Genomic DNA, 24,381 nt, shown 5'->3' on the forward strand with positions numbered 1-24,381 from the left:
GCCATGAGCGAGGAAAAACATCCCACCACCTCAAGGGAGGATGATGCACGGCATCAACAAGCTCGCATCCCACTTGTCATGGATGTGTGGGCCCAGATGACAACGATGTTCACAGACATGCAGAAGAAGATGTTCTCTGAACTGCATCGTCAGCTAGCTGACCAGAACCGCCATGTGGCTGAACTTCTGGCTAACTGGACCCAGACTCAACCTTCACCTGCCACAGCGTCCGTGCGGCTTGAACCACCTTGCCGGTTTCCCCTTTACAGGAACGGCGACGATTTTGAAAGCTTCCTGGAAAGTTTTCAGTGGACTGTCAACTCCACGGGTCGCGGAGGAGGATCAGTATATGACGAACTTCGGCCCCAGATTTCAGGGTTCTCCGAGAGGTGGAAACCAGTATGCCGCGGGGGGAGATGAGAACTTTCAGCTCTTCGTACGGAAGGCACGCCAACGCCCTGGTATCACCCCGGAAGCAGCCAGAAGGCGCTTCAGGGACACACCCAAAAAACCGGACTCATCCGCCGTAGACCTGGCTTATGCGATACAAAGCAACAGAGGAACTTTGGTGCAGGTAGCTAAGATAACTTCGCTGGAAGAGTTCTTCTTTCGCATAGATCTGGAACAATTCTTAACTTATTTTCCTCCTGACGTGGTCCATCATGTGTTGGACAAGAATCCCAAGACACTGCAGAGGCTGCAGAGGCTACGGATACATACCTTGGACCTCAAACGAGCCCAACCTCCATTGCCCAGTGCTGGATTCACAAAAAGTCGCCGCTGGGCGTCACTTTCAACGCTCAAGGACATCTCTCAGTCCCAATCCCAAGGCTGCTACGCCGAATCCGCCCCAACTGCCCCGTCAGTCTCAGCCACAAGCATCTCAACAATCCTCATCTCTTCACAGGGAAGACCCAGGCAAAGGGCTACTAAATGTTTCTCTTTTGGACAACTAGGCCATGTGAGGCCCAATGCCCACAAAATCCTACAACGATACATGTTATGGCTCCAGGCGAAGTCACGTGGCTGAGTCTGGCGCAACAGTAGATCCTGATCCCTCCATGTTCCTGTCACCTCAGACACACCCTGTGGGTGGATGACAAGGAGGTGGTAGCTTACGGGATTCAGGCGCAGATTTCAGCCCTGCATCAATCCTTTGTGGACCCTGGCCTCATTGACACAATACCAAGGTTTTGGTAAAAGGCTTCAGGGCACCCCGAGTCTGCTTCCCACGGCACGTTCCCTGTTCGATACAAAGGATGGACGGGACACTGGACTTTTTCAGTCTGATTGCTCTGGGTTAGCAAGAAAGGAAACTAGAGGTCTCTCTTCCAAGCAAGTCTAGTGTGTGCTTGGAAAAAAGAAATTAGTTCATTGACAATTCCTGAGTGGTGGCAGCGGAAGAAAAGTTGTTTTTAAGGGACTCTCCTGAGGTATAGTCACGCACAGGGCATTACTCGAGGGATCACCACAGTGATGCTGAGTGTTGTTCACTGTTTGTGGCCTTATGTATAAGTTGTTGTCTTTTATTACTATACACTCAAAAATCCTCCCTGACCATTGTTTTTCTTTTCTTTGTGTTCAGCCACAAGCCTGATTTTGCACTTTCTTCTTTGACTTTCCTTAGTAATTGTTCCAAGTCTGTAATGCTTTTCATTGGTAGTACAGTCTCACTCCCCATACACTTTCAACTAGTAGTACAGTGTCATCTGCATATGCTTTTAACTAGTAGTACAGTGTCATCTGCTTACACTTTCCACTGGTGCATGTTGTTGTCTGCATACACTTTCCACTAGTGTACCGTCTCATCCACATACACTTTCAACTAGGAGTAGTGTCATCTGCATATGCTCTGACTAGTAGTATGATGTCATCTGCTTACACTTTCCACTAGTAGTACAGTTTATCTGCATCGCTTTTCATAGATGTAGTGTCATCTGCATATGCTTTCCACTAGTACACGTCTCATCCACATACATTTCAACTAGGAGTAGTGTCATCTGCAATGTCTGACTAGTAGTATGATGTCATCTGCTTACACTTTCCACTATAGTACAGTGTTATCTGCTTGCATTTTTGACTAGTAGTAGTGTCATTTGCCTACACTTTTCACTAGTAGTAGGGAGTCAACTGCCTATGCTTTCTGCTAGTAGTGTTTCATCTGCATATTTTAGATATGCATATTTTAAATCCTACATGGTCCCTCCAAGTTCGCCAGGGTTAAGAATGAATCATGTTTTTTTTTTCTTGGCATGATGCATTCAGAGGAGGTTTGTCCTTGCCTTCCCCTGAGGCTGAGAGCACTGTGACTTGCCCAAACTCACCCAGTGAGTTTCACATAGCAGAGCTGGAAATTGAACTACGGTTTCCCGAGTCATAGACAACACTCAAACAACCATGCCACTTAGAAGAAGGCAATTGCTATACTTACAATCATAGGGACTATCTAGACCAAATCCTGCTGGTGCCGAAATCCATCACTCCAGGACGGGTTTCAGAGAAAGAAGTCATGCCAGACCAACCTGATCTCTTTTTTTTATAAAATTACAGCTTGTTAGATGAAGGGAATGCTGTGTAGATTAGTATTATCTTGATTTCAGTAAGGCCTTTGACAAAGTTCCCCATGATTTCTTGCAAAACAAGTTGTAAATGTGGGCTAGACAAGACAACTGTTACATGGATTTGTAACTGGTTGACCGCCAAACACAAAGGGTGCTCAACAATGGCTCCTTTTCATCCGGGAGAGAGAGTGACCAGTGGGGTCCCCACAGGGCTTCTGTCCTGGGCCCAGTCCTATCAACTTCTTTATCAATGACTGAGGACAAAATTGGGGGATACTTTCAAATTTGCAGATGACACCACAATTAGGGTAGCTAATACCCAGAGGACAGGATCAAGATCAAAATGACCTGAACAGACTAGAAAACTGGGTCAACGCTAACAAAATGAAATTCAACACGGAGAAATGTAAGGTACTTGCACTTAGGGCGGAAAAAAAGAAAACGAACAGCAGATATAGAATGGGGGACACCCTGGCTGAATGAAACTACATGGGAAAGGGATCTAGGAGTCCTAGTAGACCACAAGTTGAACATGAGTCAACAGTGTGATGTGGCAGCTAAAAGGCCAATGCCATTTTAGGTTGCATCAATGAGTATAGTGTCTAGATCCAGGTAAGTAATAGTGCCACTCTATTCTGCTCTGGTCAGGCTCCACCTGGAATACTGTGTCCAGTTCTGGGCACAATTTAAAAAGGACATTGAGAAATTGGAGCGTGTCCAAGGGGACGACAAAATGGTGAAAGGTCTGGAAACCAGCCCTATGAGGAATGACTCAGGGAGCTGGGGATGTTTAGTCTGGAGAAGAGAGGCTAAGAGGTGATTGATAGCCCTGTTTAAGTATTTGAAGGCATGTTCTATTGGGAGGAGCAAGCTTGTTTTCTGCTGCTCCAGAGACTAGGACCCGGAGCAATGGATGCAAGCTCCAGGAAAAGAGATTCCACCTCAAACTTAGGAAGAACTTCCTGACAGTAAGGGCTGTTTGACAGTGGAACAAACTCCCTCGAAGTGTAGTGGAGTCTCCTTCCTGGAGGTCTTCAAACAGAGGCTGGTGGCCATCTGTCGGGGATGCTTTGATTGTGATTTCCTGCATGGCAGGGGTTGGACTGGATGGCCCTTGCGGTCTCTTCAACTCTACGATTCTATGACCCCAAGAAGTGAGCATCCAACTTAGATTTAAAAACCTCCGACCACCTTCTCAAAAAAATCTATCAGGAAATTTGTCCTAGTGTTGAGTCGGCATCTCCTTTCTCGCTGTCTCAATTGGCTGGTTCAGGGCCTCCCCTCTGAATCATCAGAAAACAAGTTTGCTCCATGTTCCCTGAGACCGATATTCAGAACTACCATAATACACTGACCCATGGTGGATTGCAGCCTACATTTGGAAAATAAACCAGTAATGACAAGTAATGAGTTAAGCAAAAAAGTTTATACAAGCAGACAATACTGGCAACTCTTCAGATACATATTCAGCAAGATAGAACAATAAAATCCCCAGACGAGTCAGTAACGAATGGTGGATGATTTTATTTTGCGCCCACGAAGGATGAGTCCTTTTGATATCATCAGAGTTCCACTTGTTCGGTCCATCTGTTAGTCCTCAAGTCACAGGATTATAATTTGACAAAACATCGTCATCCATTCATATATAATTATTAAAAATCTAAAACAAAACTAATGCGATTTATATTTTACTGCTACTGGGCGTGATCACCTTATAAGTTGCAAAGAGGCATTATCTGCATCAACAACAGCAAGATCGAGCTCTGTGTTGGGAATTAGGCGTTCCTCCGGATATACCTGGAGTGGTCATTGAATCCTAGCCTTGGAAGAGACCCCAAAGGCCACCCAGTTCAATCTCCTGCCATGGAGGAAGACAGTCAAAGCACTCCTGACAGCTATCCAGTCTGTTTAAAAACCTCTAAGAAAGAGACTCCACCACTCTCTAAGGCAGCATATTCCACTACTGAACAGCTCTTATCCTCAAGAAATTATTCTCAAGGTTTAGGCAGAACCTCTTTTCCTTCTCAGAGATGTGAAAACTCAGTTGCTGGCTCTTCTTGAAATGCCTTACTTTCTCCCAGAGCCTCTAGGTAGATGAGGATGTGGGTCTCTCAGCAATTCTTAAAACACCTTGCTTCTTTGGGGTGAGTAGGTAGGGGAGCAGCATGTGCTGTCCAAATTTAGCAGTGACTCATGATGGCCTAAGAAAATCTGCCCTTTTTTTACATCTTTTTTTTTACATGGAGATTTCATAGAATCATAGCTGGAAGAGGCCACAAGGGGATGCCATGCAGGAGTTCGCAATCAAAGATTTGGGGAAAAGCATTGGGGGGTCACCTCAAATGTGGGTTTCAGGAGTGCCATGCAGCCCACAGAAGCCCTCTATATATGGGGTGGACATCTGTTGGAGGCTAAAAGGCCACATCCCCCCATGAGACCTGTGAGGACCACATCTCTCACAGAATAATAATAATAATAATAATAATAATAATAATAATAATAGAATTGTTTTTGCCCTCAAACACCCTTTAGAGGTCATGGAGGCCATTTCTGTCACATGCCCGCCCCCCGAGCTGTTTTAGGCCCAGAAGAGGTCTTTAAGCAACAGGAAGAGACCAAAACTCCTAGGCCTACAATGGCTAGATGTTGGGGGGGGGGATGGGATTAAAAAGTGTCAAACAATTCCCCCCCACAAACGCAATGGGATATTCGAGGACATTTTGGGGCAAGAACATTTTTCAAACCTGGGAGGTGTGCACTTTGAAAATTCCAGTCAACTCCTAAACATCCCAGCACCAAAGCTAATCTACTCCATCATCCCTCCCCCAGAAGATCTAATAAGTTCATCTAATAAAACAGTAGATACAGAAGCAGTCTGAGGAGATAAGGTATAAACAAACACCAGAAGATGCTGTAATTGCAAGTATTTCTACTCAGCACTAATGGCATTGCTGCAGAATATTACCCCCCCCCCAAAATTGAAATTACAAACATTAAAAAATATATTACAGTTTTAAAAATCCATTTTACAGTGATTAAACAGCAGTGAGAATTGACCAAAATTCCCACAAGGCTACCTACCAACTACAGAAGTAATACTAGTGATAATGGGTTAGTTGCAGTTGTTCCATTAGTGAATACACAAAGAGGGTTAAAAAATCCTCCTTCTTTTCATTCTTAAACAAGCCAACATGCACAAGACAATCTCCTGAACTATATCTGGTCTCCTGAACTAAATCCAGTTGCTAGTGCCAACTAGAGTAGATTCTTTGAATCGAGATAATTTGTGTGTGTGTGTGTGTGTGTGTGTGTGAGAGAGAGAGAGAACCAGTGTGGTGTACTGGTTTAAGTGCTGGTCTAAAACTCTGGAGGCCTGGGTTCAAATCCTGGCTTGGCCATATTGACCCACTCATGACCTTGCGCAAGTCACACTCACTCAGCCTCAGAGAATGGCAGTGACAAACCATTTGGAAGAAACTTGCCAAGTACACCCTAAGATAAGTTTGTCTTAAGTTGGAAATGACTTGAAGGCGCACAATAACAACAAACTTGCTAAATTCCCATTGATTCTGCAGGTCTCTTCTGATTTGGGGCCAGTCATTGAATTTAAGCCAATGTATAATTGTGGTTGTTCTGACCAAGGCTGTATGGTTTAGCTTTTCCACAGTGCTCAAAAGCCTCTGTTCACAATCAGAATTTATGCTCCAAAATGGAAGACACCAAGAATGGGCTTGGGATCCTATTGACTGAAACCAGGCATTTGGGAGAGACCAGGGGGAAAGACCAATGTGAATGAATGAATGCTTTATTATGGTCATAAGCCAGCACAAAGACCAAGCCTAGCTTGGGGAATTTCACAAAGGTTCGGCCAAAGGATGGAAGCTGAAAGCTGGCCCTGGTGAAATATATCTACTAAAAGCCACACAGCCTTCAGCCCGCTCAGACCATGAACCTTGGGAGCATACTCTTTTCTAAGAAGCACAGACTTGAAACATTTCTGATGAAAATATTTCCTACACTATGCTTCCAAAGAGTCTGGCCAAGATCAGTCATGGTTGTAGTTACAAACTATCTCCTGATCTGCCCCCTGAAACCCACCTTAAAACCAAGGGAGGTGCACTAAGAGAAGGAATTCTGTGGTGCCGGTAATTGTGGTGCTGAAGAATCTCTCGTCCAGTGCCTTCCTACCAATGCTTGGCAGTATGCTGAACAGAAGCAGGAATCCCTGTACAGTCTTGTCACAACTTGGAGCATCAAAATTTGCGAGCAGGAGTGGGCTGGATAAGTCATCCTTCATCCCTGTTTGCCAGTTCCACAGAACTACATCCTTGGGCAACTAGCTGGACTTTAAGGTGGTTTCAGGGGTATTTATGACCAGTTGACATGATTGTAAATGTGAACAGGAACCAGTTATAAGTTCTTAAGTCTAATTTATGACATCATAACTAACAACATGCTATCTTTTATTTCCAGCACGGAGTTCTAAGTAGTTTAAGTGTGATTCATCAAGAAGTCATCTATCAAACTCAGAGAATGGTTGAGGTTGGTTTTCTGAGTGGATTTGCTGGTAGATGAACAAACCTGAGTGTTGACAAAATGTATCCACATGGGATCAAGACTAGGGTTATCCCCATCTATGAGGTCTCTGATGTTTCTCAAATTCTGACTTGTGTCCAAAGCATTTCCCACATTCCTGGCATTTGTATGTCTTCTTCTGCTTTAACTGTTGGGTGACTCACAAGGTCTGACATGGGAGCAAATGTTTCTGTGTAATCCTGGCATTTGTATGGTTCCTCTTCTGTGTGAACTCTTTGATGAGTCACATATTGTGACTTGTAAGCAAAATACTTTCCGCATTCCGAGCACCTGTATGGCTTTTCTCCTGTGTGGACTCTTTGGTGGGTCACTAGGTGAGAATTCTGGGAAAAACATTTCCCACACTCTTGGCACCGGTATGGTTTCTCTCCTGTGTGGACTCTTAGATGCTTTACAAGGTCAGCCATGTGAGCAAAACCTTTTGGGCAATGCAGGCATTTGTATGGTTTCTCCCCTGTGTGGATTCTCTGGTGCCTCACAAAGTTTGAATTCTGAGCAAAACATTTTCCACACTCCCGGCATTCATACGGTTTCTCTCCTGTGTGGAGTCTTTGGTGAGTCACAAAGTGTGTCTTGTGAGCAAAACATGCTCCACAGTCCTCGCATTTGTATGGTTTCTCTCCTGTGTGAACTCTCTGGTGGATAACTAGGTGTGAATTTTGAGAAAAGAATTTTCCACACTCCTGACATTTGAATGGTTTCTCTCCTGTGTGGACTCTCAGATGCTTCACAAGACTTGATGTATGTCCAAAACACTTCCCACACTCCCGGCATGTGTATGGTTTCTCTCCCGAGTGGACTCTCTGATGCTTCACAAGATCTGAATTGTGACCAAAACACTTCCCACACTCCTGGCATTTGTACGGCTTCCCTCCTATATGTACTCTCTGGTGGCGGACAACCTGTGAACTGCACGCAAAACATTTGGCACACTCCTGGCATTTGTATGGTTTCTCTCCTGTATGGACTCTCTCATGTTTCACAAGGTCTGATTTGTGATCAAAAAATTTCCCACACTCTTGGCATGTGTGTGGCTTCCTTCTGTGGATTTTCTGATGCATGGCAAGGTTGGAATTCTGACGAAAACATTTCCCACACTCCTGGCATTTGTACGGTTTTAGTTCTGTGTGGACTCTCATGTGAAGCATGAAGTGTGAATTGTCAGAAAAACGTTTCCCACAATGGGAAATATGGCATTTGTATGGTTTTCCTCCTGTGTGGACTCTGCGATGGCTCACGAGGTGTGAATTCTGACGAAAACATTTCCCACAGTCTTGACATTTGTATGGTTTCTGTCCCATGTGGACTTTCTGATGGTTCACAAGGCTAGAACTGAAAATAAAACATTTGCCACACTCCTGGCATTTGTACGGTTTCTCTGCTGCATGAACTCTCCGATGAACTAGAAGGTGTGAGTTGTAAAGGAAATGTTTCCCACACTTGTAGCACTTGTATGATTTCTTTCTTGTGCGGACTCTCTGGTGGCTCACAACCTGCAATGTGCAATCAAAACATCTCCCAGACACTTTACATCTATAGACTTTCTTTTCAGGGTGGGCCCTCTTAGGCAATATAGGCACCTTCTTTTTTAGAAAATGTTTTCCACAACTGATGCATTTGGAAGACATCTCTCTAATAGTATCTTCTGCAGGGGATTGCTGATGTTTGGAAAGATCCACTTTGCGATTTAAATACTTTCCAGATTCAGCACACACATTTGTTTTCCTCTTGTCATCTAATAAGAAGAAATACAAACACAAGATAAGAAATGAATCCCATCCCTGCAAGAGAAGGAACTTTATGAAGCAGCAAATGGACTTAAAGAAACTATACAGATCCTGATATTAAAGAAAGTTCAGAAACAATGTACAGTACTTGATTCTACTTCTTTTCCTCCTACAAGTGCCTTGTAGAAAAACATCATAGTTTCCTTCAGCTCCAAGTGAAGGTCTTTTTATTCTACACAGTACAGGCTGAAAATTTCTTATCCAAAATGCTTGGGGCCAGAAGGGGTTTGGATTTAGGATTTTTTCCCGATTTTGGAATATATACATATAATGAGATATCGTGGAGATGCAACCCAAGTCTAAACATGAAAATCAGTGTTTCAAAACACCTTATACACATAGCATGAAGGTAACTTTAAACACAATATTTTAAATAATTCTGTGCATGAAACAAAGTACAATGAATCATCCAAAAGCAAAGGTGTCACTATCTCAACCACCCATGTGGACAATTTTAGATTTTAGAGGATTTGGGATTTTGATAAGATATACCCAACTTGTATTTTTCTTAAAAAGGTCTGTTGTAGCAGTATTTCAATTAATAAAATATTAATTATAGGTATCCTCTGCTTTTCAATGGATCGCTTTTTGATAATCTGTTTTTTGTCACTATTAAATTATTACCAGAACCATTTATCTGATGCGTGGGCTGCTCTTTTTGACAAAAATGTGTACAAATATAAGTACAAATACCTGTATTTGTGTTGTATTATATGCACATGACAACACCACAAATGACTTCTACAGTATATAGTGCATAACCTAAACAAAAAGATTGTGCTTTGCATGACACTTTTGCAACCTCACACTACTTCTTTTTCCAACTTAGTGCCATCTTTTCATTCAGTCTGTGTTCTGTATACTGTAGAAGTCATTTGTGGTAAAGTCATGTGCTTATAATACAGGTACAGGCTGAAGTGCTTGAGATCAGAAGTGTTTTGAATTTCAGATATTTTTGGATTGTGGAATTCCTATACACTGCACCCGCATCATGTAGCTTCCAGCATATGCTGGAAGCCGTGCCGGAAAAAACCCTGGAACGGATCCTCTGTGTAAGGGAAGGGCCCACTGTATTTGCATACTACCACTAGTACTACTACTATTATTAATAATAATGTCTTAGAGATGGGGCCGAAGTCTAAAACCAAAATTCATTTATGTTTCAAACACATCTTATTCACATAGCCTGAAGGTGCTTTTATACACTATTTTAAATAATTTTGTGCATGAAACAAAGTTTCAGAGGGGTATAATTAAGTGTAAGTAAATGGATTTTAAAAACAGGTTAGTAAAATGTGTATAAAATTCATTACAAAATAAATACCATTAAAAGAGAAAAATTTTTTGACTTAAATATATATTATAAAATATCACACACACACACGAAATATACATTAAAATATATATTAAATCCGTGAATCCATATTACTAGTAAGCAAACTTTTGATATCTCTCTTTCTCCTGAAATGATGACTCCCATTAATGTTTAGACATCCTTAAATTATTAACTTTTATGGAACATGGCCCTTCAAGTTTTGGCTGCAGAGAAAAAGAACTCTACAACCTCCTCTGTTACCCTTTTTCACTATCCTCTAGCAAATATATCAGATACCATTCTAAAGCAAGTACACTTAGAGTTGTTTTGGCTGAATTTATGCCAATTGAAGGATTTGTTTCAGAACAGCATTTCTTTTTTTAAAAGGTTAAAAAAAGAGACAACTAGTCTATGAACTGGTCTAACAACTAACAATTGCCAATAAACTGTTATGGTGAAAAGGTTTATATTCAGTCATTGTTGCTCCAGTAAGAGAGTGAGAAATAGTAACAATTGTATTTATTTATTTAAAGGATTTATATCTCGCCCTTCTTCCACAACAGCATAACAATAGCCAGACTTAATAACCCATTAAAAAACAAAACAGGAGCTTTTAAATGTTTGCACATGCTTTGGCTGGCATCTGCTAAAGACATTTTAAAGCACCATTCCATCTTCTGCTTACAAGGTTGGTACAGTCGGACCTCTGTATCCACAGAACCAAACCCCAGCGGATACCAAGGACCTACTGTATTCTCTTCCCGCCTTCACAACATCATAAACTCCTTCTCAGAACTCACCACTGGGTTGCGTAACCTGTCCCAGGCCATCCATCTTAAGGAATTTTGGGATCTGTAGTTTTATAAGGTCTGTAGCTTCCACTGCCAATGAGCGTTGGTGCCTCACAAAAACACAAGTCCCAGGTTTCTGTAGGAAAGAGCCACGACAGTTAAAGCGGGGCCAAACGACATTATTTTTGCAGTATAGATGCCCACCAGGGTTCAAATCCCTGCTCAGATGTGGATGGCCTTGAGTCACTCTCTCTCTCAGCCTCAGGAAGGATAAATGTAAATCCCTCCAACAATCTTGCCAAGAAAACCATAAGAATCAGCCATATGAGGTTTTTTTTGTTTGTTTGTTTTTTGCTTATGAATGGAAAAGTATGCTTCTCTGTTCAGCAGAACAACAACAACAATCTTGACCTGGAAATAATTATTCAAGTTCTCCCCTTCCTTTTTTTTTACAGCCAGGAAAGGAAAGGGAGAGAGATCCTGACGGGATTTTTCTGCCTCTGGCACTAAAAGTACAGCAGACCCCTCACATTCACTAGGATTAGGGGAGCAGGACCCCCCCCCCCGTGAAAGTGGGAAAAGGGCAAATAAAAATCCACTTTTAAAAAATCTGACAGAACACTGCTCTAGGAATCTCGGCCCTTCAGCATAACCCTATGGTCAACATCAGAGGAAGTTGAGCATAGTAGAGTTGACCCTCCACATTTGCGCATTTAATTATTTGTGGTTTTGATTAATAGGTTTTCTCTAGGAATCTCTAAGTCCTTCAGCTTCAGTGCAACTCCACCATATATTTACCATAGAGTTGTGATGAAGACCCTAAAAGTTCTTAGAGAAAACACTTCTCTAGGCATTTGTAGGTCCTCCAGCATGATTCGATGATCAGCGTCTGGCAGATGTTGACCACAGAGTTGCACTGGAGATTCCTAGAGGGGTGTTCTCTGAGGTAAAAAGAACAGTGTTGTTTTATTTGTGGTTTCTCCACATTCACAGGGGTTATTCATCCTAACCCCAGTAAATGTGGAGAGGCCACTGTATCTCACTGGAGGATCCACAAATGCCCAGAAAAGTGTTTTCGCTAGCAATTTCTAGGTTCTCTAGCATGACTCTATGGTCAATTTCTGACCATGTCGTGCTGAAGCATCTTAAGGAGTGGAGAGAGGTTTTGTGGGACCAAGACAGCTCTGCTCTCTAAGAAAGAGGGGAAAGCTGCTGACTCCAAACACCTGATGCCTGAAGGAGTTGCTTCACTCTGCTCAATAGGGATCCAGTCCAGAAAGGAGACACATGCTGGTAAAAATCTCTCTCTTCTGCACCTTCAAGTCGATTCTGACTTACGGCGATCCTACCAGGGGATTTCTTGGCAAGTTTCTTCTGATCAGATAGACAGACACAGTCAGCCCTCCACATTTGCAGCTTTGACTTTTGCAGATTCATGATTTGAATAATATATTCTCTCCAGGAATCTCTAGGTTCTCCAGCATGACTCTTATGGCCAACATCTGCCAGAAGTTGCACTTGAAGACCTAGAGATTCCTAAAGAGAAGACTTCTCTAGGCATTTATAGGTTCTCTACTGCAATTGTGTGATCAATGTTCTGGCCAATGTTGACCGTGGACATGCCTTGGAGGACCTAGAGATTCTCAGGTAAAACAAAACAAACACCAGTATTTTATCTATAGCTACATCAATATATGTATATATATTCCCTTAGTGACTGAAACTGATCAGCCATATATGTGTGTGTGTGTGGACCTAGGGATTCCTACCCTGTTTCCCTGAAAATAAGACATACCCATAAAATAAGTCGAAGCAGGATTTCTAAGCATTTGCGCAATATAAGCCAGACCCCCCAAATAAGACACAGTGATGGGTGTGGCTCTGCACCATACCAGCGCCGAGCAGTAAAGAAGACAGGAGGCAGCCCCTCTCATCTGCCCCATCCTAAAAATAAGACATCCCCTGAAAATAATCCATAGTGCGTCTTCTTCAGGAAAAATAAATATGGGACAGTGTCTTATTTTCGGGGAAACACAGTAAAGAGGTGTTCTGTCAGGTAAGAAGAAAAACACCAGTATTTTATCTATATCTACATCTATATGTGTGTGTGTGTGTGTATGCTGTCTGTCTGTCTGTCTGTCTGTCTGTCTCTCTCTCTCTCTAGGTGTGTGTATATATATATCTATATCTATCTATCTATCTATATCTTCCCTCAGTAACTGACACTGATCAGCCATATATATGTGTGTGTGGACCTAGAGACTCCTAGAGAAGTGTCCTCTCAGGTAAAAATGTAACAACACCAATATATTAACTATATCTACATTTATCTATCTATCCATTCCCTCTGTGACTGAAATTGTTCAGCCATATATGTGTGTGTGTGTGTGGACTTAGGGACTCCTAGAGAGGTGTTCTCTCAGGTAAAAAGAAAAGAAGTATTTTATCTATATCTACATCTATCTATCTATGTACACACACACACACACCTCTCTCTCTGTATATAGCCATATACGGATATGGATATATAGATGTGTGTGTGTGTTTGTACATATATTCCCACAATGACTAAAACTGATCAGTCATATAAATATATGTGTGTGTGTGTGTGTATACACACACACACATACACACATATGCATATATATCAGTTTCTTCCACTAAGGGACTATATATTCTGGCTCAGCCATAAAACCCACTGGGTGACCTCAGAGAAGTCACACTCTCTCAATGGCAATGGCAAACCCTCTCTGAAGAAACATGCCAAGAAAACCCTGTGACAGGGTCGCCATAAGTCAGGGTCAACTTGGAAGTACACAACATCACCACCACACACACAAACATATATATGTGTGTGTGTGTGTGTGTATGTAGATAGCTGCTTCTGCCAGGAAGGACTATATATATATATATATATATATAGTCTCTCCCTCTTCCTATATATAGCCTATATATATATATAATGGCAGAAGCAGCCAAGTTGATCCCAAGGAGGCCTGCAGAGCCCATCCATCTTCTGGGGGGCGCCCATGGCTTCCTTCCCTGCGCCCCAAGAAAGAGAGACCATGGAGGGCCTCCTTGGCCCTAAAATGGCGGCTCTGGCTCTCTCCCCTCCCGCCCCCTCCAGCCTCCCGCCATTCCCTGGACCTTGCTTCCTCTCCAAACTGGAACCTTTCTCACCCGGAGTTCTCCTCCAAGGACCCAAACTCCCGGATTAACAGGATCTCCCGCTTTTGTCTTTATGGGCCCTTGCCCTAAAAAGGACTGAAGGGTGGAAGGAGGGTTGGTGTTTCCGGGGGGGGTGGCCCCGGGCAGGGGTGACACCGCGCGGGCCATGCGACCTGCTGAAGCACTCTTGCGGCAGGCGGGATCCGGAAGCCATGGCAGCTGGCCTGGGCAAGAAGAATGCCAGACCCGACCAATGCTGGATCGCCGAGGAGAACCGGGAGGGTGGAGGAACACACAGCGCGCTGGGGCGAGATAGAGAAGACGAATAGAAGATACGAGACAGAGGGGGGGGGGGGAGAGAGAGATAATAGAGAGGCCACACACAAACAAAAAAAAAAGAGCGAGTAGAGGCGAGAGAGCGAGAGAGAGAGAGAGATAAGAGTAAATTGAAGGAGAAAGATGGGGCGGAGAGGGGGAGGTGAAGGAGAGAGCGAGGCGCGCGCTCTCGCTGAGAAGTATACACACAATATAGATAAGAGAAAAGAGAGGGGGCAAAAAGATAAGCATTTTTGATACGGTGGAGTGGGAGTGCGAGGGCGCTCGTGAGAGATATGACAGGAAAACGAGAGTAAAGGAGGGAAAATCTAAGAGGTTACGAGATGGGTTATGAGAGATAGAGAGATATAGATATAATCATGTGAGGAGAGAGGGAGAGGTCTATATATACTATAGTATTACAATGTAATATTACAATGAAAGCTTATATACAGTATAGTAAGATACAATTATATAATCTATATATACTTGTTGTGTGTGTAGATATAGATATATATAATATACAAATAGTTATTGATTATATTAACCTTTATTTATGAAGCGCTGTAAATTTACACAGCGCTGTACATACAATCTTTTTAGTTGGTCGGTTCCCTGCCCTCGGACATATAAATAAATAAATAAATAAATAAATATTATAATTGTACATAATGTAACATACATTATATAAATATATAATATAAAATATATTTAAAATATAAGAATATATACAATAATATATAATTAAATAATTATATATTATTGGTTTTCTGAAGCTGAGAGTGTGCGACTCACCCAGGATCTGCCAGAGAGGAAATCTCTCTGAAAAGTTCATAATTTTTTTTTCTATGTGTGTACATATATATGTGCCTTTTAAGTCAGTGATTTCTAGACTTTCGCCTTCCAGGTTTTTGGACTTCAGCCCCCAGAATTCCTGACTGTTTGCCAAGCTGGCTGGGGCTTCTGGGATTTGAAGTCCAAAACACCAAGTCTGGGAATCTCTGCTTAAAAGTTGTATACTGTACTGATTTACCATCAATTTCATAGGGTTTTCTTAGGCTGCTGCCACACTGCAGAATCAATGTAGTTTGACACTGCTTGAACTGCCATGGCTCTATCCTATGGAATCTGGGATTTGTAAATTGTTGTGGCACCAGAGCTCTGATAGAGAAGGCACTATCTCTCACAAAACAACAAATCTCAGCATCCCATAGCATTGTCCCCTGGCAATTAAAGGGGTGTCAAATTGCATTAATTCTGCTGTGTAGAAGGAGCCTGAGACATGGAGTGTTTCCAGGTGACCCAAGAACTCTGGGTAAAAAGATCTCAGATCAGTTCTTCAATTAAATTGTATGCTCCTTAGACTGTTTAATATTCTTCCATACAAGGGCTTCTGATTTACTGACTGCTCCATTGACCCCATACTGGGAGCTGTTTAAACTTCTACTAGAATCATAGAGTTGGAAGAGACTGCAAGGGCCATCAGGTCCAACCCCATTCTGCCATGCAGGAACTCTCAGTCAAAGCATCCCCAACAAATGGCCATCCAGCCTCAGTTTAAAGACCTTCAAAGAAGGAGACCACCACACTCCAGGGAGTGTGTTCCACTGTCGAATACCTCCTAATGTCCTCCTAATGTTGTGGTGGAATCACTTTTCCTGTCATTTGCATCTGTTGTTCCATGTCCTATTCTCTGGAGCAGCAGTAAACAAGCTTGCTCCCTCCTCAATTTGACACCCCTTCAACTACTTAAACAGGGCAATCATACCACCTCTTAACCTTCTCTTCTCCAGGCTAAACATACCCAGCTCCTTAAGTCTCTCCTCATATAGGGCTTATGATTTCCAGATACGTCACCATTTTAGTTGCCCTCCTTTGGACACACTCCACCTTCCCCACATCCTTTTTGAATTGTGGTGCCCAGAACAGTTTTCCAGGTGAGGTGTGACCAAAGCAGAATACAGTGGCACTATTCTTTTGCCTGCTGCAACCATCTTACAAGAATGTAAGCATCTCTTGGGAGGGAACAGAATACACACATATATAGTCCTTATCAGAGCACCTTATCAACCAAAAATGAGGCCCCACAAAAGCTGGCATCTTTTCAGCCGCTCTGTGTGCCACATGGGAGAAAAGCCACATATAAATCAAATCAAATACATAAAATACAAATAAACAAATTCTTGTTATTCCCAACAAGGGAAACACATTCAATCAATTGAATTGTGAATAAACATGTAGGTGGAGTCCATTGATTCAGTGGTTCTAATCTAGGGTGCACCTACACTGTCTTGAAAGAAAAGCACATTAACAGAGCTTTCAATGGTACAAACAATTTTTTATTGAAAGGTAAAAGTCTTCATCTGGCATGCTTTTGAACAATTAATGTGATTCTTGCTTTTGTATGCATGCTGATAATTTGTCTATCCTTGGCTCATATTTAGTAAGTTTGAGAGCAACACATGCAGCCCTCAGGTCATCTGTTAGTCTGTTTCTGGTGTCAGATTCGATGTAATTCAAAACTGAAAACAGCTGCTCACAAGCATAAGATGACCCAAACAAAGTAAGGAAAGCAATCCCAAGTGCTTTCATTGACTTAAAATTATTTGGCAGAGAATTCCACACTTTAAGAATTTCATTTTCAGGTCTAACTATGCTGTCCAATGCCATCCTTTCTATCTTCTCAAGTGTTTCACGCAGGTCATAGAATTTATTTTTCCAGAAAGAGCTTTCTTGAAATTCCAATAGCTCCATTTCCAGATTTCCTAAATCTAACCAGTGTAAGCAAGAAAGCTCAAGTTCTTCAAATTTGGCTTTATCTGGAAAAATAAGAAAACACAAGGTTGTCTCCATCTTATAGAACTGTAAAAACCTGTCACTGAAATTCACTTTTGCAGCTGCCACAGTGCTAGAAAATTCCTTGTAGATTTCTTGATGGTTTGTAGGATTGTCTGCAAATTTGGTAGAATTTTCTAAATGCATTCTTAGGTTTGGAAAATATTTCAGCTGCCCACTTTCAAGGTCTCTTTCAAAAACCTGCAGTTTTCTCTCAAATGTTTTGATATTACAAAACACCCTTTCTGCTGTTTTTCCCACACCTTGCAGTTGTTTGTTCAGTATACTGAAGTGTAGTGTAAAATCCGTAAAAAACATGAGGTTGGTAAGCCAGGCCATATCAGTGAGCTGTGGATATTCCTGCCTTTCCTGATCCATAAACAGCCGGATTTCATCCAAACAGGCCACAAATCTCTCCAGGACTCGTCCTCTGCTCAGCCACCGGACATTATTGTACATAAGTAAACAATTATACTGTGCTTGAACCTCCTCAAGAAGTGCTTGAAACTGTTGACAATTCAGAGCATGAGCCATGATGTAATTCACCATTTTTGTGACATCTTTGAGGACATCGTCAAATTTTTTGCTGCTTTCCCTGGCACAAAGAGCTTCTTGATGAATAATATAATGGAACTGAATTACTTGCTGTTTTGTTTCTTTAACAAAGAACTGTATGAAACCAGATTTTCCCCCTACCATAGAAGGTGCCCCATCACAAGTAATCGAAACCACTTTTTCTGGTCTTATGTCATGTGACGAAAAAGCCTCCATCACAGCATTGTAGATATCTATGCCTTGTGTTCTTTCAGGTAAAGACACCAGTTTCAACAGCTCTTCTCTCATGATGTTACCAACAGCATAACGCAAAATTACTGCTAGTCTTGCATGATTATTTATATCTGTGCTTTCATCCAAGCACATGGAATAACAGGTTGCCTTTTGTAAGTCAGTGGTGAGCTGCTGACTAACATCACTGGCCATGCACTGGATTCGATCTTTAACTGTATTTCTGCTAAGTGGCATCTCAGAGATGCGTTGAATAATTTTATCTTTGTTTAGAAAATCATGAAAAAGGGAATTACTCCCAGACAACATAGCTGTTTTGATAATATCCCCATCAAAGAGGGGCTTACCATGTTTTGCTAGGCAAAGTGAAAAATGAAAACTGGCAGCTGTCAAATGATTTGTTTTAGCAAGATAGTTGGGAGAACTAAGATTCTGGGAATGATAATTCCTCAATTTCCCTTTAAGAAACTCTTTTCTTTCAGTTTCATCAAGTATGGCAACACCTTTGTGGTTGGTGTCTAAGTGCCGTCTGACACTTGATGTGCGACACACAAGGATTTTATTACAAAGAATACATAACGCTTTCCCATTGTGTTCTATCATTCCAAATGAGCTTGTCCAGGCCTCTTGGAATGATCTTCCACTATCTGTTTTTCCTGTTTTGGAAGTACTCATATTTGAGTGTTCAAGATTTGGAGTCTACAAAAACACAAAATTAAAAAAAAATGAAGCACCCAATCCAAATACCAAAAATAGCTAACACTATTAGTTAACACTAAAGAAATGGATATTCCCTGTCATAGCATATGACCAAACAAATCAAGAAATGCCTTCCCCATTTCTAGCTTGTTTCTCCTTTATTTCCTTTGCAGGTCCTGCATCAGGATGAGCAGTGGACAAGGCAAGCCTGGAACATGCCTTGGTTTAAACAGATCAGATTTTCTAAGACAGCAAGAAACCATAGGTTCATATTGTGATATGTGGCAGCTAAACACACCACAGTTTCTTAGCAAAGTCAAGTGTGCACATTAGAATAAACCAAATTTTTAAAATCTAGGCCATAGCTTGTTGTGACATGGAAATTTGGTCTCTGATACACAGTCCAAACATCAATCCCCATTCATGTGGTGGTACAACCACTCTCATGTTAGCACAATATGCACATCTATAGCCAGAATGAGGGGCGTATATATTTTTGCTCCATTTATTACAATCAAACAGTTGGAAACCACCTATATTTATTGCCTTAGGTCATTATCAGATACTCCATGTAGATCCATATGACTGGTAACTTAAGCTTTGCTCAGCAGTAACTGAAATCACAAAGCAGCCACAAACTCTGACTAAGCTGTTGCCAACTGCACAAACAAAGCAGTTTGGCAACACTTTATTTTCCATGGCTCAATGTGATTGAATTCTGTGATTTGTAGTTTAGTGGGGAAGGCTAAATATCTCACAAACCTATCCCTGGAATATGTCCCTGGAAACAGCTAACTGTGTGTTTTTCCCCCTCCTTAATTTCTTTTCTACAGTGTGCCCTTGTTATCTGGTGGGGTTTGCTTCCAAAAACTCCCTTGGATAAAACCCGTGGATGCTCAAGTCCCATAATGGCAGGTAAAATGATGACCTTTATATAAAATGGAAAATCAAGGTTTGTTATTTGGAGTTTATAGTTTTAAAAATATTTTCAAGGTGTGGATGTTTGAACTCATGGATTAAATCTGTATTGATAAGGACTGTATATAAAAAAATCATTGGATTAAGGAACATCTGGTATCACAATACTTTACAATATCATTCTGTTATATGAAATGGAATTTTCCCATGAATATTTTGTTAAGAATGTCATATTCCAAACTGTGGTTGCCTTTAATAAGTGTAGCACATATTTTGGAGGTAGAGTTCAGTACTTTGGGTTGCTATTTCGAAATACAGGTTAAAGCATGGAGAGCATTTCCACAATTGCTTGGGACTCTTGCTTTTAATTTAAAAACAACAACACAAAAAACACAAACTTCTTGAAGCAGCCCTGTCCCCCTTTACTGGATCTCAGATCTCTCAAGAGTGAATGGGACCCCCCAGACACATATGCCTGTTTATCACAATCTCACAAGTAATATTGTTACTCCCCTCTCTTTCTTATTGATTGAATTTGTACACCACCTTTTCCCCAAAATGGGATTCAAGGCAGTAATAATAATGAGAACCTTATTTATTTACCTGTTGACAAAGATCCTTGTACTGCTGTTTTATTTGTTGCCTCTGGTCTGATGAGCGGCTGGAGAGGATTTCAGTAATTAGCTTTTCATCTCTTTCTGAAAAGAGTTCATGCAAAGAGGGGAGGAATCAAATTGAAATTGTTAAAAGGTGTAATTCATATAAAATGGGGAGGGGGTAACCATTTAAAACAGGCCTCACCTGCATTGCAGAAATAATGCAGTTTGATACTGATTTCTAGCTGTGATAGAGTTCAGGATTTTCCCTGGCCTTGAGGTTCCTGGGACAAAACCTGAGACCCAGGGCTAGTCCACACATAAGCATATTATATGAACTGTATCGACATTTAATCATTTTAATTTTCCTGTGCAAATTCATATCTGTTCATCTTTCTATGCTGAAAATTCATCTATTTGCCCTCCCTCTGCTGAAAATGTGCAGCCTTGTGAAATGGATGACCACAAGTGTGATAAGGCACATTTCTGTGGGTTTCTGTGGCTACTTTGGTAAAAACCATGAAACTTTTTTCTGCAGTTTTTAAAAAAAAATTGTCATCCCTGCAAAAACAAAACAAAACAAAACAAAAACCAACCCTCCTGCGAATTATGTATGACCAGATCACATTTTTTCAACTACGCCATCTGCGACCCTTCCTGGAGCCGGGCGACCTAGAAACAGTGGTACATGCGCTGGTAACCTCAACTTGACTTCTGCAACGCGCTCTACATGGGGCTACCCTTGTGCCAAGTTCGGAAACTCCAAGTGGTGCAGAACATGGTAGCCAGGTTGATCACAGGTACATCTAAAACCAAACACATAACACCTGTCCTAAAATCTCTCCATTGGCTGCCTTTTAGTTTCCAGGCACGGTACCAGATGTTGGTTTTAACCTTTAAAGCCCTATATGGCCTGAATCAAGATTTATTTGCGGGAGCGCCTTCCTCCACACCAGGGGTCAGCAACCTCCGGCCTGCAGGCCAGATCTGGCCCAGCGAGGCCTTGAGACCAGCCCCAGCCTGGTCCTGCTGCCAATTGCCACCAGCGAGAGGCCAAAGGCCTCATGCCAGTGGCAATCAGCGGCAGGGCCTCTCACGCAAGCAGCCTTTGGCCCCGCGCCGGCAGCAATCAGCGGCAGGACCTCTCGCGCGGGGCCTTTGGGGGGCAAGCGGTGGGCAAGGGGGGGCAAGCAAGTGGGCAAGGGGCGGACGGGGGGGGAGCCAAGTGGGCGGGCCACAGGGACTGTACACAGAAATTTCCAGGAAAACGTCGATTTCTAGGATTTGCAGAGCCAAGAATTCACCCAAGAGGACTAATAATTGACAATCCATAGTTATTCCCAGTTGTCGCCACAACGAAAACATTGAACTCAGTGCAATTCACCGTTCCACAAGCCGAGAACCCCGCACAAGACAAAATGGCTCTTTTTATATAGCCACAGACACCGACGCTTCTTCACCATACACCTGCATTGGCTCAACTACATTTACAACATATAGAATTCTTACAATCAGAACAGAAAACAGCATACATTAAACACTGCATCCTCACTCCTTACCCCTCCTGTAAGCCTTCCTTCTCAACCTCGCTTCTGGCATGTCTACTATGTATCCCTTATCTCAGTATAGTTCATGTTATGTCCTTCTTAATGGTGCCCAGCTTCCCATCATAGGTCCAACGATGCACTCAACTATTCCTTTGCTCTCGTTTTCCTCAACTCCAAGCCGTTTATTCCCCACCTATCTCTCTGCGCTGACCAAAAGTGACTCCATCTTTCTCAATTGTTTTATACTTTCAACAAGGAATTCCACCACAGGGACAAGCGGGGGGCAAGGGGGGACAAGAGGGAGCAAGGGGGGCGAAAGTGGGGGCAAGCAGTGCAAGAGGGGCATCGTGCTTCATCAGAAGCCTCAGAAACATGCATTTATATTAAACATTTCGAAAAAAAAATCAGAGCCAATTTTTTTCGAGGTCCTCCATTTTATAAAAAGTGCCCCCATTTGAATTTTTTGTCCTACCATTTGTCCTGGCTTGAGGGACAGCAACTCGCCCGGCTCAAACAAGGTTGCCTACCCGCTCCACACCAATCCACCCCGCATACTTAGTTACTCTGGAGAATTTACTGCACCCTAAAAAGACCAGATTGGCTGCAGTAACCCAGAGGGCCTTTCATCTGCCGCTCCTAGGTTATGGAACGACCTGCAAGAGGAGATCCATCACATTACTACTCTAGAAATCTTTTAAAAAGCTGTTAAGACAGATCTCTTCCAGCAGGCCTTTCCAGATTGCCTCCCCTCCACTAATACTGATAGCCCCCATCTACTCCAAGGAAGATAGATGTCTCGCCTTTAATTTTAGCTAATTTTTATTTTTTTAATTAGGATTTTATATTGTTGTTTATCTTATGTTGTTATTGCTTTAGTTTGTTCTTTTTAGGGCTGGGACGGGGGTTGAGGTAGGGGATTAATTAGAAAAATGGATTTTAATTGTACAGTTGGCCCTTCCCTTATGCGGGGGATCTGTTTTGGAACCCACTGCATAAGGGAAATACTGTATATATTCAAGCCCCATTAGAAACAATGGGGCTTGTTCCTGCGGGGCGCAACTGTTTCCTCTAGGGTGTGAGAGAAGCCTTTCCGGTGTGGCTTCCAGACTTTGGTATCTGCAGGAGGATCTGGAATGGGGTATCAGTTGGACAACCTGGATGAACAAAGGATTTGGGTGAGCACACCTCTGTATAGTGACATGAAGTCCAAGTGGCAGAGGGGCTCAACCCAAATTTGCATGGTAAGGTGTCCATCCCTGTGCTGAAACTACAAACCCCACCTCAGCATACTCATACCCCATTAATGGCTTCAGTCATGCAGGTTCTGTATCTTAGGGATATAGAACTGCAAACTAAACATCAGATAACAATGATATACTGCAGCAAAAAAGACTCATGGTCAGTGTAATGATCTGACTACAAACCAGCCAATCAGAAGCTAGAGGCCATAAGCCAATCAGGTGCTGGCTTGGGAATTTGAAGATTCCGCTTGGCAGTTGGGTTGGGTCAGTTGGGCTTTTAGAATCCTGAGGGTTGAAGGGGAGTTGAGTTGAGGAGACAGTAAGAGGAAGGGTCTCTTCCAGAGGGGAACTTGGTTATAGTCTAGAGCAGTGATAGTGAACCTTTTAGAGGCCGAGTGCCCAAATTGCAACCCAAAACCCACTTATTTATTGCAAAGTGCCATGTCCCTTTGGCTTTCTAGTAACAAACTCAGGCAAACTCTGTGCTGGGTGATGGTACATGTACCCACACGTGCCACCTCTGGCATGTGTGCCATAGGTTCGCCATCACTGGTCTAGAGAGAGGGACTTTTAACCAGTTAGGGACTCTAATTGAAGAAGGCTTATAGTAAGCCTGAGAGGCAGGCAATACTGTGGCGTTTAAGCTTAGGAAGGTGGATAGGGACAGTGTCAGTGTCCTTAACAGCTGGTCATAGAAATACTCTGTAGCAAGTTTAACTGGAGTAATAAAGTAACCATTAAGAAGTAACATGTGCCTGAACTAACAGTTGTTTAATATCATTTAGTTCAAGGAATATCTGTTCAAACCTTTTGTTAAATAAAGTTCTTATTTTGTTTTATCCAAAGGCTGGTCTGGCATATATATTTTATCCACACTACTATATTATATAATACTGTGAACCTGCCACATAAGAAAGGGGGTTCGTTCTATAAATTGGTTGGCAGCGGGGTGGGAAAAGAAAACCCCCATAGGACTGCCATAAAGAGAAGGAGTGTGTTCGTTACAGTCAGTTTGTGATTTCCTAAGTCCCCTACGTGCAGAGCTTGAACGTTAGGAGAAAAAGCTTTAAATGTTTTACTAAGCATTGTAAGATTTAAAAAAATTAGTCTGTTCACATATTAATAATGAAAGCGGACATTATATACCTGCTTTCTTCAAAAAAGGTTATTTGGCGTCTTATAAGCATCTATGACTCACATCCCGCATGTCAGAGATAACCAAAGCA

At 42.2% G+C, this 24,381-nt stretch overlaps 1 protein-coding gene across 1 annotated transcript in view; it reads right to left on the bottom strand.

The window, feature by feature from the left end:
• LOC121923524 (zinc finger protein 197-like) overlaps positions 1–24,381 on the bottom strand; it is a 49,483-nt gene that overhangs the window by 13,986 nt on the left and 11,116 nt on the right. Inside the window, exons 6-8 of the mRNA XM_042454042.1 lie at positions 20,375–20,469; positions 11,060–11,186; positions 7,223–8,892 (exon numbers count right to left, since the gene is read on the bottom strand). Of these exons, the coding sequence (XP_042309976.1) occupies positions 7,223–8,892; positions 11,060–11,186; positions 20,375–20,469 (1,892 nt within the window). The remainder of the gene's footprint in view (positions 1–7,222; positions 8,893–11,059; positions 11,187–20,374; positions 20,470–24,381) is intronic.

The sequence above is a fragment of the Sceloporus undulatus genome, chromosome 2, assembly GCF_019175285.1.
Source record: "Sceloporus undulatus isolate JIND9_A2432 ecotype Alabama chromosome 2, SceUnd_v1.1, whole genome shotgun sequence".
NCBI lineage: Eukaryota > Metazoa > Chordata > Lepidosauria > Squamata > Phrynosomatidae > Sceloporus > Sceloporus undulatus.